At 35.5% G+C, this 13,998-nt stretch overlaps 2 protein-coding genes across 5 annotated transcripts in view; one reads left to right on the top strand and one right to left on the bottom strand.

The window, feature by feature from the left end:
* NIPBL (NIPBL cohesin loading factor) overlaps positions 1 to 11,765 on the bottom strand; it is a 240,986-nt gene extending 229,221 nt beyond the window's left edge. Inside the window, exon 1 of one of the 2 annotated variants that reach the window (XM_051989989.1) lies at positions 11,556 to 11,765. The gene's annotated coding sequence lies outside the window, so the exon portion shown is untranslated. The remainder of the gene's footprint in view (positions 1 to 11,555) is intronic. The other variant, XM_051989982.1, reaches the window with a different exon arrangement.
* A 130-nt stretch (positions 11,766 to 11,895) lies between these two features.
* Positions 11,896 to 13,156, top strand: LOC127556690 (atherin-like). 3 transcript variants are annotated; one of them, XM_051990017.1, is made up of 2 exons: positions 11,896 to 12,184; positions 12,484 to 13,156. In XM_051990017.1, exons 1-2 carry the CDS (start codon positions 11,980 to 11,982, stop codon positions 12,768 to 12,770), a joined length of 492 nt encoding a protein of 163 aa, XP_051845977.1. In that variant the 5' UTR covers positions 11,896 to 11,979; the 3' UTR covers positions 12,771 to 13,156. The 3 variants fall into 3 exon arrangements, with proteins under 3 accessions (XP_051845977.1, XP_051845966.1, XP_051845986.1); XM_051990006.1 differs by having other exon boundaries at positions 11,896 to 12,375; XM_051990026.1 differs by having other exon boundaries at positions 11,896 to 12,380.
* Positions 13,157 to 13,998: the final 842 nt, after the last annotated feature.

Here is a 13,998-nt window from a genome sequence, read left to right as displayed (position 1 = left end):
CATGGAAATCTTATACAAAAGAGGAAAGTTGTATATACTTCCCCCCCCCCAAAAAAAAATTAGAGAATTAATAATTATCAAAATATTTATAAGGTACATTTCCCCCTCTTGACTTGCTGCTAGGTGAAAATAAGAACATCTTTAACACTTTATGATAATCAGCTGCTGTAGTTCTATCCTGGTATTGTCACTAATCTAGTTGCTTGAAAATTTTCATAGTGTTTAGGCATACTAATCAGAATCCTGAGGATAGTAAAATGGCACATTTGTCCAAAAATCTGATGACATATACAGGATGAATGAAGCATGACTGTACAAAAATAAATGAAGTGACAAAATTCTCACTTAACTAGTCCTCCCCCACTTTAATTGGGTTAGCTAAATATAATTCACATCCTTATTTCTTTTGTTACCAATTCTAGATGAAAATGTTTACAGAATTTTAAAAAGTTTTTATTTTCAGAATTCCAGCATAGTGAAGTACTATGAGCTTATCATAATACCTACTAAGGAAAACACTTCTCTAATTGGAAAAAACAATAAACTACATACTATTCTAAACAAAGTATCAACAAGTTTTTAAAAAGTGGGGAGGGGTACACTAACAATATTATCAAGTGCAGAATCTCTGAACTTATAGTCAAGGAACGAAATACCTACTATAACATTGAACTGCTATCAAAAAACTGACAGGCATAGCTAAAAGAGGGTACCACATCCCACCCGTTTCTTCTTTTGGTCTTCTATTTACTACAATGAAAATGAAGGTAGCTTCTGCTATGTCCCCAGCACCACCTACCTAAAAAGCCCTCCATTTCCTCATTTGTGCAATGAGGCCCAGGGAGATTTATATGACTTGCCTAAAGTTACAAAGATAGTAAACCTCAGGGTGGGATCTGAACCTACATTCTCAGACTTCAGAGTCAATGCTCTTTTCACTATACCATATAATTCCACAATGGACATCTTCTACTGCAATGATAAAGTATAATAGAGGAGACAATTTCTCACTGTTTTATGTCTCATTTTATATCAATAATCAGAGATTCAAACAGTTTTTGCTGTTGTTACATCAAGGAATGCTGTATAAGTTTACCATATTAATGTAAGACACTTTGTTAGAGAAAAACCATTAAGGCACTTTGTTCTACCCAATCAAATGTTTTTATGGTCAACAAACAATAAAGCACAGTGGGATCTTTGTAATCTCTATCTTTCCATCAGCTGTGACTATAAAGATGCAGTCTTCTACATCTTTTGCAAAATATCATTTGCAAAACCCTGCCACTTCTTGACTCGTTTTTTCATTAAGGAGAGCATTTATATATGTATGAAAATTCTTATAAATATGATTATATATTATCTTGGACAGTTAGTGCAGGTGGGTAGTGAAATGAGTCCAGAACTAAATAGAAGAAAGAATAGGCTGGATTGCATTTGAAAAAGGATGCACTTCTTTCAGTGACCCCAAATTGTTTCCTAAAGCAAAATTCCACCTTTTAAATGTTCAAATTCTTCCACTGGTTCTATTTGATTAAATTTTGGAAAACAACAGTCTCCAAAGAATAAGAATTAAAATTCCAAGTTACTCATAGGGCAATGGAGATAAATATGGTGAGTGTAATAGATTGGGGCATATTGTGAACAATGAATTGTGTACATGACACAATGTAAAAAGCATCAAAGAAGCATATGCAAAGAAAAGCAAGTGAACCAGTCAAGTAATGAGTGTAAAGGATAGCTTTCACTTCTGGCCAATGTACTTATGTACTGCTATCCATGAAAAGTCTAAGAAAGATAATCTTCAGCAGGTAGAACTCCACATCTACAAGATCACAAACAAAACTTTTTCATTTACAATACTCCTCATTCTGATCTCATTTATTTATTCATTCAAACTCTGTCATATTAACTTTTTCTCCCTTTCTAGATATTGCTGAGAGATAATAGTTAATAAGTACTGTTAATATGTCTTTAACTCTTCTTTCTCTAAATTCTATTTTACTTAATGGAGGCAGTACAATATGATGTAAAGAACACTGAAAATTAGATATAAGTTCTTGGGTAAGTCACTTTACTCATTTTATAGCAGTATTTATGGCAGCACAGAACCAGAAACAAAACAGATGCCCAAAGACTGGAAATGAAATTAGAAATACCCAATTATATTGACTAAACAAATGTGATGGAATATTTAATTATTTCATCCTAGGAAATGATCAATATGAAGAATTAAGAGTAGCTAAGGAAGATTTGTATGAGCGCATGCAAAGTGATTTAAGTAGAAACAGGAAGACAAACATAAATAGAGAAAGAAGGAAAAAACTGAACTTCGTAACTATAATGACCAAGCATGGCACTTTGCAGAGAAGGGGGGATTATGGTGGTGGAATACTACAAAACTAGTAACTTTAGATTGATGTGCTGGTTAATTTTGCTGAGTTACTTCCCCCTTTTTACTCTATTTTACAAATAGAAGCTGGGGAGGAGGAAAGAATACATTAAAAAATAAAGGTATTATAAAAATAAAAAAAATCAACAATTTTTTTTAAGACATTATCTTGTAACTCTTTAAGTCACCTCCAATAGTTACAAAAAAGAAGTAGATCATTGTGGGCAGAATGCTGGATGTTTAATTAGAACTGGAAGTGAATTCCAATTTAGACCCTTACTAGCCTGAGATCACGCACAAGTCTTTTTACTCCTCTCTAAATCTATATGCATCTCTGTGAAGTGAAGATAAATAAATAGCACCTATTTCAGAAAGTTGTGTTTGAGGATCAAATAAGAGAATGTAACTATACCAATTTGTAAACATTAAAGCACTATATAGATGCCAGCTATTATCAGCCACACAGCTTTTTTTTTTTAAAATGTATTTCAACAGGTTCATACTGTTTGCTGACACTGTACAGTTACTTTTTTAAAAACAGGAAGGGAATTTCAGCGACCCATCTTCTCTTAGAATTTGAATTTATATTTGGTTCAGAACAAATATAAAATGGCCAATTTTCTCATAACTTTCATAATTATATAAACAGTGAGACCACTGCTTTGTCTCATCACATTTTTTGGTCCTGGAATAATAAAACTATTATTATGCTTTAAAATAATTTAAAGATTAATTTTTTTGTTCCATAAATATTAGATGATCTTGTATTTGGCTTTAATCATTTGCATTTAGTATGTCCATGCCATTTACTCTGTGAATTTGGATAAATCACTTCACTCTCCTGCCTCAGTTGACTCATTTGTAACATATGTGTTGGTCAAGATAACCTTTAAGGTCTCTTTTACTTTTAGACTTATAATGGGCTCAGGCCTAAGAAAGAAGAAAGATTCAATCTTCTCTTTTTTATGAAGCTAAATTCTGGTCCTTCTTGACTTGAAGGAATCTGTAGGTTTGTTCCTAGGAAGAAGAGAATATTAGGGAAATAATAACTAACAGGTATATAATTTTTTTTAAGTTTATCAAGCACTTTACATACTTGATCCTCAACACCTGATGAGGCAGGAGATAGAAACCTTATAGAGATGAGGAAAGTGAGTCAGAGATTTTTGTTGTTGTTAATTTGCCTGCAGTAACAAAGCATCATGGTGTTTCTTTCTTCTAAAAATCATTTCAATGTGGCCTGTTCCCCTAATAGACTATGAATTCCAATAGAGAAGGAGGGTTACCAGGTCTAAACTTCTGGCCACCTCTAATAGTCAATAAACACCTTTGAGTTCCTCAGCATACAACAGGTACTTAATAAATGTTTACTGAAGTACATTAAACCAATAATCTTAATGATTCTATGGAGAAGTTTTAACCTGGCTTAAGCCTTCAATTTTCAGAATATTTCAAACTTCTCAAAGTCTTCTATTAGGAACCATGTACCAACTAGACTAGCCCCATCCCCCATTCAAAATCCCTCTCAAGACTAGAAGCCACATCCTTTCAGAAAAGAAAAAAAAAAAAAGGATGATAGGAATGAGATGGAAAAAACAACAACTACTACAATTTTCGTGCTTCAAATGCATATTTCATAAATATCTTAAAAACGTTATCTTTTGTTTGTACCGCAAGGATATTAATTTCTTAATACTTCTCACAAAAATGAACAGAATGAAGCTAACTTTAGCATTGTTCAACACTAGTCAATTTCAACCTCCAGGTTTTAAGTTGCAAGTAAAAGTATTACTTTGCTGAAACACAGACAGAGGCAATCAGTTTTTTCACATGAGTCAGGTATAAAAAAGTGTGGGAGTAAAAGACTATGTATAATTTAAACCCATGCAATGTAGTTATAACTTGATTATAGTTGAGGAAAAACTGTGAATCACATATAAAATGATCAACTTACTTAGGTGAATATTGACTGCAAATCCACAGGTGTATTAAATAAAGTACTAATGGCACTTTTAAACACTGAAAGCTTTGTCCAATAATGTTGAGAAAAGGTACTGTGTTCCATCTCCTTCTAAGGACTAAATGGAAAGACAGTATTTTTGTTTTAGAAATAACAGATCAACTCTAAGTACAAAGACTAAATTCTAATTTAAATTTAATAAAATGAATTCATAACAAAATATTATAATTAAAATTTTATTTTAATGACACTTTCTTTTGACACTGCTGACTGTACACACAATCTTCTCCTGTAGTAAATTACCATAAAACAGCCTAGTACATGTGATTTTTATAGTAGTTAACATACAGTGTTACAAAACTATCAAATACCAATATGAACATGCTTTTAATCTGAGCAAAAGCATCAAGTAAAATGACCAAGAGTCAACTTTGACAAAAAAAAGAAACAACACACCAATATTTCAAAATTACCCCACATTTCAGTTCGAGGCACATAGTAAGTGCTAAAGAAATGCTTGTTGGCTAACTAACTTCATAATTGTTCAGAAATGAAAAAATACATTTAAATTAATATCCAGTTTTTATTAATTTCAATGAATTACTTTAAACAGAATTGGAAATTTTTATGCTTTATATATGACATATACATGACAAGTTTTTTTGGTCTGAAAAAAGAAAGAGATTCAGCCAATATGTTCTTAAAAAGCATATAAAAGAATACTTTAAACTCAGTATCTCCACTTTAAATTACCTAAGTTTACTTATATAAAATACCAAAATCAATAATAATCTATACAAATAATTAGTTGAAAGTGCAATATATTCTATAAAAAATTGTGAAGGAAACAAACGAATCTTAATTCGACAGTTTAACACTTCTGTAAATAGGTAATATCTGGAAAAATGCACTAAATCACAAGTTTCTAAGATGTTAAGGTTGGAAGTGACCTTAGAAACCATCTAATCCAATATCCTTTTTTTTATAGATAGGAAAACTCAAGCCCACAAAAGACTACTCAAAATTATTCAGCAAGTAAATGGCAAAGCTGAAATTACAACTAAAATATCCAAATTCCAAGGTGAAATACTAAGTTATTTCAAACAAAAAGGGGGCTTCAGAAATTTTCCTAATTAAGCTGTTATAGTTTTATTGTCGTTGTTTAATGGTTTTTTGGTCATGTCTGACTTTATATGACCCCTTTTGGAGTTTTCTTAATGGAGATAGTGGAGTGTTTGCTATTTTTTTCTCCAACTTATTTTATAGATGAAGAAACTGAAGCTAACCCAGTTAAATGACTTGTCCAGAGTCACACAGCTAAGTAAGAGTATGACCAAATTTGAACTCAGAAATGTCCAGACTCTAGGCCCCTGTACTCAACATAAGGTGCGGCCTAGCTGTTAAATAAACAATGTTATGTTTGTGTAAATGGATAAGAGATTGCTCATTCGAAGATAATATTGCCCACAACTTAAGTGCATATTTGCCTATATGCTCTTAATTATGAGACATAATTATAAAGTAGTGAAACTTTTTTTTTTTTAAGTTAAACATACGAGGAATGGAGATTTGCCATTATTAAAGATAATCAAAAGAATGTTACACAGCTTCTAAAGGCAATTCCAAAAGGGTAATGACAGGTTAACTGAGAAAAGTCTTTCGCTTCTCAAGGTGACCCTTTTCAAAGGTCAGGATTTAGTTTGAAGTTTAAATTTGGTTTCTGCTTTTTAAATCATTATTTTACAATCACATATCTTCACTGTACTGACACAATTCATTACATTTCTCAGAACCAGTTTCTTCATCTGCAAAATGAGGGGGTAGACAAGACAATCCTTGAAGTCTCTTTTTGTTCTAACATTCAATGATTCTATGATGTCATACAAATAAAAATAAAAAAGTTTATTGAAGTTGGTTTCTCCCTTATATAAAAAGAAATCCAAATCTACTTTCCTAATTCCAATCTATTTCTAATAATATATCCTCAAATACTTACTAGCTATATGAACTTGGTTTCCTCATCCATAAAATGAGCTGGAGAAGATAATGGCAAAGCACTCCAGTATCATGGCCAAGAAAATCCCAAATGTAGTCACCAAGAGTAGAACATGATTGAAACAACTCAACAACAGGAATTTCCAATAAATGTATCAAGGTAAAGAAATAACATATTTTACAAGTCCAAGTTTAAATAAAATGCAATGTATTCAAACCAAGTTAATGTCAGAAATATTAATACTTAAAGTACCTATCCAATTTGCTTCATTTCAATTTCTTTTTAATATAATTACACAATCAATTTACTAAGAAAATGATAATTATAGGTTCTTCCATTTTCTTTTACTTTTAATGTTATTCTATAAAACTTTTTCAGAAAATGGACAATTCCTTCAATAGTTTAGATTTGGAAAATACAAGCAGTATCTAAAAACACCAAACTAAAAATACATAAATGGCAAAATTCAGTGACTTTAAATTTACTCCATATTGATCCCCAATATATCAATATGCAAATGACAAGTTAAAGGCAACTCTGACTTTTGTCATTTTAACTTCTGGGGGAAAATTCTGACTAGATAAAAACACAGTTAAAAATATAATTCTGATCTAAAACAAAAATATCATTCAAAGCTTTTTTCACTAAATTGTAAAAGCTAGAAACACTAAAGTTCCATACTGACAATTTTAAAAACACAATCATTACACAGAAAATTCAAGAGAAAAAAATGCTTCATTTAAAGTAGCTATTTCCTTTAACTTCCATATGATCAACATATTTAAATCAGCCTACCTAGAAAAAAAGCCTTTCAAATCACTTTCATATTTATATTAGTTTTTATATTGTCAACATCCTTCCAAGATCTATTTTATCTTTTTTTGTAACAGATTGGAAATATCACAAAGAACAGTAAGATTATAGTTAATCCATGGGTAGAGGGGGAATCAATGTCAGGACTCAAAAATTCCTGTCCTGAGCTCAGATCTTTCTTATAATATCAGTCTGGGAGCTAACAATTGCTCATTCTCCCATGGACTCACTGCATGTTTTTGGACAAGTCACTAGACCTCTTCGAATGTCCATTTCTCATCCAAATGTGGAAATAATGCTGATCATTTCTGTCAGCAATATAATGAGAAAACCAATAAAAAGCTTTCTGGTCATTCTGGGAATAGCCTTTTTTTAAAAACCCAAAGAATTTTTACAAATTATAATCTATGTAATAAACTATATAAAGAATTCCTCAATAATGTACACATTTGATTCTTAAAGAATAAAATGATTTACCAAAGGCTTATAATAGAGGATACTAAAATGAATGCTTTCATTGTGATTATAGCTTTATTCTTAGGTTATACTTTTCCAATAATTTTAATGTTCACACCATCACTTTCCTAAATTTACTGTAAATCTCAGTACAGTGAACAAAGTTAAGAGCAATTTGATATTTACTTGTACCATATTTCAACACTTAAAGACAAATTAATATTACTTTACTCTATTTTTGTATTTAAAGATAATGCTGGACTTAAAACTTTTTCACAATGAGCTGTGGTTTCAAATAATTACCTCATTCAAACTCTTGTGTTTTCAGAAATTACATTCAAAGGTTTTTCCAGGAGAAATTCTTGTCTATGACAGATCTTTAAATCATGTAAATGAAATCTCAGATAAATAATTTTATTGAATACATGTAAAATAGTTTTCTTCCCTTTAGGTAATATTTAAAACAAAAAAGGTTAAGTAATATCAGATTCTAATTTGTAGTTTTCATATGCCAAAAATATTCTTAAGAGAAAAATATATGAAAGTATATCAGAATTCAATGAATTTAATTAAATGTTTCTATGAACTTTATCTGTAAATAGTGTCAAATATGAGTTTGTTCAGGAAAACTTAAAAGCCTTATGGAATTAAGAGATCAGTTGGATTACTATTATTAATTGAACTAGGCTTTGTTCACTTTGTTTTTGCTTTTCTTTGCTTCAAGTTAAGAAAATTTCCGTTTTACAATAATATAACCATAACTTTCTTTCAAAAACTAATGATTTTGGAAAGGCAATACCCAAAATAGTTCTACTGCACTCTATCCAATCCAACAAAGAAAAATGACTATTATGTGTTAGGGATGCTGAAAATCAGTCCTGCCCTCAAGAGCTTACAATCTACGGGTATTAATGAGGTAAAGAATGCAACATACTCCCTTTTTTAAGCAAGGCTATCTCTGAAAATTTCACTAATCCAACATGAGATGGCAAAGGAACTGAGCTAAGATAGGGATTTTAAAACTTTCACTTTCTAGTTCTAAAAAGAATACATAAAATTGTATATTCTTTAATGAAATTCACATTTAATTTTCAATTGTAAGCTATCTCTTAACATATCTACTATATCATCAAAAATTCTCTTAACTTTTTTACTGTTACTAAAATTTTCAAGGCACAAAAATTAAAAAAAATCACTAAAAGTAACTCAAATACTGAAAATGATTAACTACTTGTGTATTAACTTAATTTGAAGTATTCTGATTCTGCAATCTGGTTCTATTAATATGAATACGCAATAGCAAAAACAAAACAAACTTTCAACCTAATCCTATTAAATAAATTCTAGATTTTTATCATAAGGGAAAAACTTCTGGAGTTTCCCATTTTCCCAATGAGGTACAGAATAAAAGAACTACCTAAGTTATCTTTCTTTTAGAGGATCTCAAAAAATTTGGAAAACATAGCTTTGTCTTTGTTTTACATCTAACACTTATGTGCAGTTAAATGATTAGTTGAAGGTTAGAGTTTCCTAACAGATAGGGGGTTGGGTGAAGAAAAATGAACACTATATTGGAAAGCTCTGGAGGTGGGGGTAGGGAGTCCATTTTAAAAATTGTTTTCAAATTCAGGAAAAAAAGTTAAAAGAAAAGTTTAATTATTCACTTAATAGGCAAAAAAAAAAAAAAAAAAGTCCTCAGTACTTCAGGGACAAGCTAACAATTAATCCATGTTTTTGCTTATAACTTATAAATTAAATACAGAAAAAAATGAACTCCTAAAATGAGAAAAACAAAGTTTCAGAAAGAAAACACTATATAAAGCTACAATTGAAACTTTTTCTTTAAATCAACAAAAGTTTTCTAAAGCATTCTAAGACAAACAGGGATGATGTCGCTTTCTGATGATGAAAACTAAGAAGTACAACTATTTTTTTTCCACACTCCTTTGCTGTAAACTGGAGAAGTCTCAGATCCAAAAAGTAAAAAGTTGTTCTATTAAAGTAATAAAGACAATCATAGGAACACATATGCTTCATTTTATAATTTATACACTAGTTGGTTGTGTGTGTGTGTGTGTGTGTGTTTTAAAGGGCTGCTTTCTCAGAATGTGAAATGTTGCTCCCTCCCCTTCTCCTGCTCCTCCCCTACCCCCACCCCCACCCCCACCCCAAGCAGGCCTGAGGCCCTGTTGCAAACAGTGTCTAACAGGAGCAGGCAGCACAAAGACAGGAATGGGAGATTAGTGGGAGGGAGGGAGGCCGGGATTGGGGCTCAGCAGGAGCTTCAGGCTTTTTAAAATTCAAACTGCTCCCTGACCAATACAAATCACGGACACGCTACTGACTACTACACGGATTTATAGCATTAAAAACATGCCTAGTACGTGACAGCTATATTAACTTGACCCTTTTTAACATTTATCTGAACGTTTATAGGCATTATAGTAGAGCTCAATGCAAGCAAGACCCTAAACTCAAAAATAATCTCCAGGAAAGTTATTTATTCCACAGTGACAATGGTTAATTTAATAAGGCTACAAAAAAAATCTTTTTGAACCAGTGTAACACCAACTAACAAACTTAAAGAAAATGTTAGCAATGTTGCTCCTTAACAACTTGAACATTTTTTAAATAGATATGAAACAAAAGTATCAAAATAGTATAATCCAGGTAAGCACTGCTTTCTACGCAATTTCTATTAATAAAGTTTCTTTAAGCCCCAAAACTTGCGTTTTCATCTCAATCACACACTACTACTTAACAACTCACTTATACAAAAACTAGAATTTGTTAAGAACTGATACTCTTCTCGGGCCATTTACGGATACATTTGACCTATTAAAATGACACCTCTCTCATTACACAGTCAAACATCATGGGCACAAACAGCCAATGACAATCCTGAGACCTCAAAAAGATCTACCCTGACATGAAAGGATAGCACCTTCTACATTGTTCACTTCAGGGATGTTAGACATAACTTAATTTCTGTCCTTTGAAATTCTTCTCTTTTATCTTCACCTCTTAATAATATCACATTTCCCACAATATTTATCAGCTTTTTCGCCCCTCCACTTTTAGGTAAAGTACTTCAAAGTAATAAAATATGCCATATACAAAAACTTCTTAAATTATTCATACAATACGTAGTGATAGGGTATACCTGTCAACAACTTTATACACTTATCTTTGAAAAGAAAAGTGTTAAACTCTTTAAGGGATATATCAACTGTTTATGTCACTTTGGTTTTCTGTATCTCAATCGTTAAGTGACGATTTAATGCCTTTAAAAGGGGAAACGAGTCTATTAACTTTTGCATGTCCAAACAAGTTTTTAAAAAGGAAAATAATTACTACTGGATCCGTTTCTGGGCATTTAACATTTGTCTCACACTAACTGAAACTACTTCCTCCCTTCACAGGGTCACTGGGGGGGAAGAAGGGGGGGGTTGTTTGTTTCACTGAGACCTTTCCCACTTCTCGCACCGGGAAAGTTGTAAATATAGAGCAGATCAGGGCACACTTGCTGTTAGTTGTATTGTTTCCGCCTCCTCGTCTTACTACCGCTTCTCTCTCGGCTGAGGCCTGTCACTGAGAAGCGATCGCTCCGCTCTGCCCGGAGCCTCTCCTAATCCCCGAGCTCAAGTAGATTCCGCTGGCCCGCGGCCTGCGCTTTCCGCCGGGCCTACGCCTCCCCGGCCGCCCGGCAGGAACCCAATCTCCTTCGCCAAAGTCGGCGAGTAGAGAAGATCTAAAACCGCCGCCGGCCGAGGCGCCTGCTCCCGGGGAGGACAACTCCACACTCGCTCCGCCGAGGAGACCCGGGGCTGCCGGAGACGGGAGCGGGAGGGGGAGGAGAGGAGCCCGGGACCTGGCCCCACCGCCGCCGCCGCCGCTGCCGCCGTCGCCGCCGAAAGAAAGAGAAGGAAGGAATTTACCTGGGCGAATCAGCGTTTGAATCCGTGGGGAGGCCGAGGCCGAGGCGGCTGTGGTGAGCCTATAATCCGGGCCGGGAGGGGGGGCGGCAGAGGCTCCTCTTCCGTCTCCTCCTTAGTGCAGTGAACATGTAGAGCCAGGGGGAGACCAGCCGAGAAGACAAATCGCTGCTTCTTCTTCCTCCTCCTCCTCCTTCTCCCACATAGAAACACTTACAAACACCCGACCGGGGGCCCCAGCTACCGAGGGGGCATCGCAACCGGCTCGGAAACCAATCCTCCTCTCGGTGGGGGCGTCTCTGCCTGCGGCTTGGCGGTGTCGGGCGAGTCGGTACCGAAGGAGGGAGGGGGGGGAGGGCGGGGGGGGGAAAAGGAGCCCTGTGTGTGTGTGTGTGTCTCTCGCTCGGTCTCTCCCTCTCAGAACAAAATGCCGACCGGAAGTGCAGCTGCAGGAATGACTCCCTCCACCGGCGCCAAACACCAACAACCTCCCCCTCTCCCCCACTCCACTTCCGCCACTGCCGCCGCCCGCCCGCCAGCCCGCTGCCGCCGCCGCTCTACTACTACTACTCCAGTCCCCTTGCCCGCTGCCAGTATCCCTCGTCGTTGCTCGTGCCACCGCTGTCGCCACGGTACAGCTCCTCAGCCGGGACGTAGCTGTAGCCTGGGCCAGCGGCTTCGGCAGAGCAGGAACAGGCTCCCTTCCAACGGCGGCAGCAACGACTGCTCCTCCTCCTCTCTTCAGCCTCTACCTCGCTCCCTCCTCTTCCTTCTCCTCCTTCTCCTGCCACCGCCGCCACCGCCGCCGCTGCTGCTGCCCTGGGTGGGGTGTGGATTTTGCCCTTTATTATAGCTGTTGCCTAATTGTATTTTCGATGGCCTAGGACCGGGCCGGTTACTTTCGCTCTCGTTCTTCTCTTTCTTTTCTTAGGGGAAAGTGAGAAGACCTCAACTTCGGGCGTCGTCGAGCTCGCGAAGGATACCAAAGGAAGGCGTTGGGGTGGCTTTCCTTCCAGCCTTCTTCTCTTTTCCCGGGAGAATCTTAGAGGCCCGGAACACTTAAGGATGAAGGCGATAGAATGGGATCTGTGTCCCGGCTTCTCCCCAGATTTAGGGAACGCTGCTCGTGGGTGGCCACGTTTTGGACACCTTCGCTATTCGATTGGATTTTCAGGTGATCTCCTCGCGACCAGGTGGATGTGCAATTTTTTTTTTTAACTTGACAGAGCTGACTTATGATTATGCATCTATATGTATATTATGCACACCTTTTGTTTTGGTGGAATAAGAGAACCTAACAAACTAATGGAAGCTCCAGCGCTGGATACTGAAATACTTCTTGGCATTTTTGCCTCTGGAAATGCACCAATCTCTCCAGTTGTCTACCACTCTTTTCAAATGTTGGTTGTTTTTTCCCCTACTACTGGGGGGAAAGGGCTTGTGGGCTATACCAGAGAAGTAAGAAAATTTTCAGATGTCTATCTCACCTTTTCTTCCACCTGGACGTAACTGGATATGTTAGCTCCATATGCATTAAGGTATTTTGTGCTACATTATACACCCCTTTCAGGGCTAGATGGAGCTGTTGTGTCCTGGCGAGGGGGGGGGGGGGGGGAAGGGGGGGAGAGGAGGGAGGAAGAAGGATAGAGGGAGAATGGGGGAGATGCCTTCCTGAGGAGAAGCTGTCGCTGCCTTGGAGCCTGCAGTGAGGTGCTGCTTCAATTTTATGTTGCTATTGTCCGCAAGACAATGTCTGTGATGCAACAGGTTTTAAACTCCTTTTCTGAAGTTAACCCAGAGAAAGAATCCGTTCGAGACTAGAGGATTAAATCTTTGTTAGTTAACTGGATTACTCTTTAGATTTCTTTTTAAGGCTGTACCTTGTTTCCAATTCTTTAACTGTAACAAATGAAGTAAAACTCCCTTAACTTGAACAATCCTTCCTCCCCTTTTCTTATCCTGTTTCCTTGAGAGATACTTATTAACAATGCTTTTCAATTTATTTGTTCATGGGGGGAAAAAATCTTTCCTTCAAAAGTAGTACAATAATTGAATTAATTTAAAACTGAGTTTAAACTTTGACATGTTTTATGCTATTTGAATAAATTTGGTAAAATTTAAACAGGTTACATTATTTGCATGTGTGTATACCTGTTTTGATTGAAATATAATATATGTAACATTTTGTTAAAAAGTAAATGATTATCTTGATAATCTAAAAATTCTGAGATTGAACTAGTTTTTATTAGATGATATACATATTAAATATTCACTCAATATTCACAGGAGGAAACTATGGAAAGCCTCTGAAAAGTATGAAAAATCCAAAAATAAAAATTATTTTAAGAACTGTATAAAGATATAATACAATTATGAAACCACTTACCAAACATGTTAAGACAAGCAAGCTTATGGTGATAACTTGTTTTTAAAGTTTCCACTTAAA

This window comes from Antechinus flavipes, chromosome 1 (genome assembly GCF_016432865.1).
Source record: "Antechinus flavipes isolate AdamAnt ecotype Samford, QLD, Australia chromosome 1, AdamAnt_v2, whole genome shotgun sequence".
Lineage (NCBI taxonomy): Eukaryota > Metazoa > Chordata > Mammalia > Dasyuromorphia > Dasyuridae > Antechinus > Antechinus flavipes.
This window is presented reverse-complemented; position numbering and strand designations above follow the sequence as displayed.

Coding starts and splice junctions, on each gene's coding strand:
- LOC127556690 (XM_051990006.1), top strand. CDS start 11,980: ATGCCGACCGGAAGTGCAGCTGCAGGAATGACTCCCTCCACCGGCGCC. Junction 12,376..12,483: donor CGCCGCTGCTGCTGCCCTGG/GTGGGGTGTGGA, acceptor TTCTTTTCTTAG/GGGAAAGTGAGAAGACCTCA.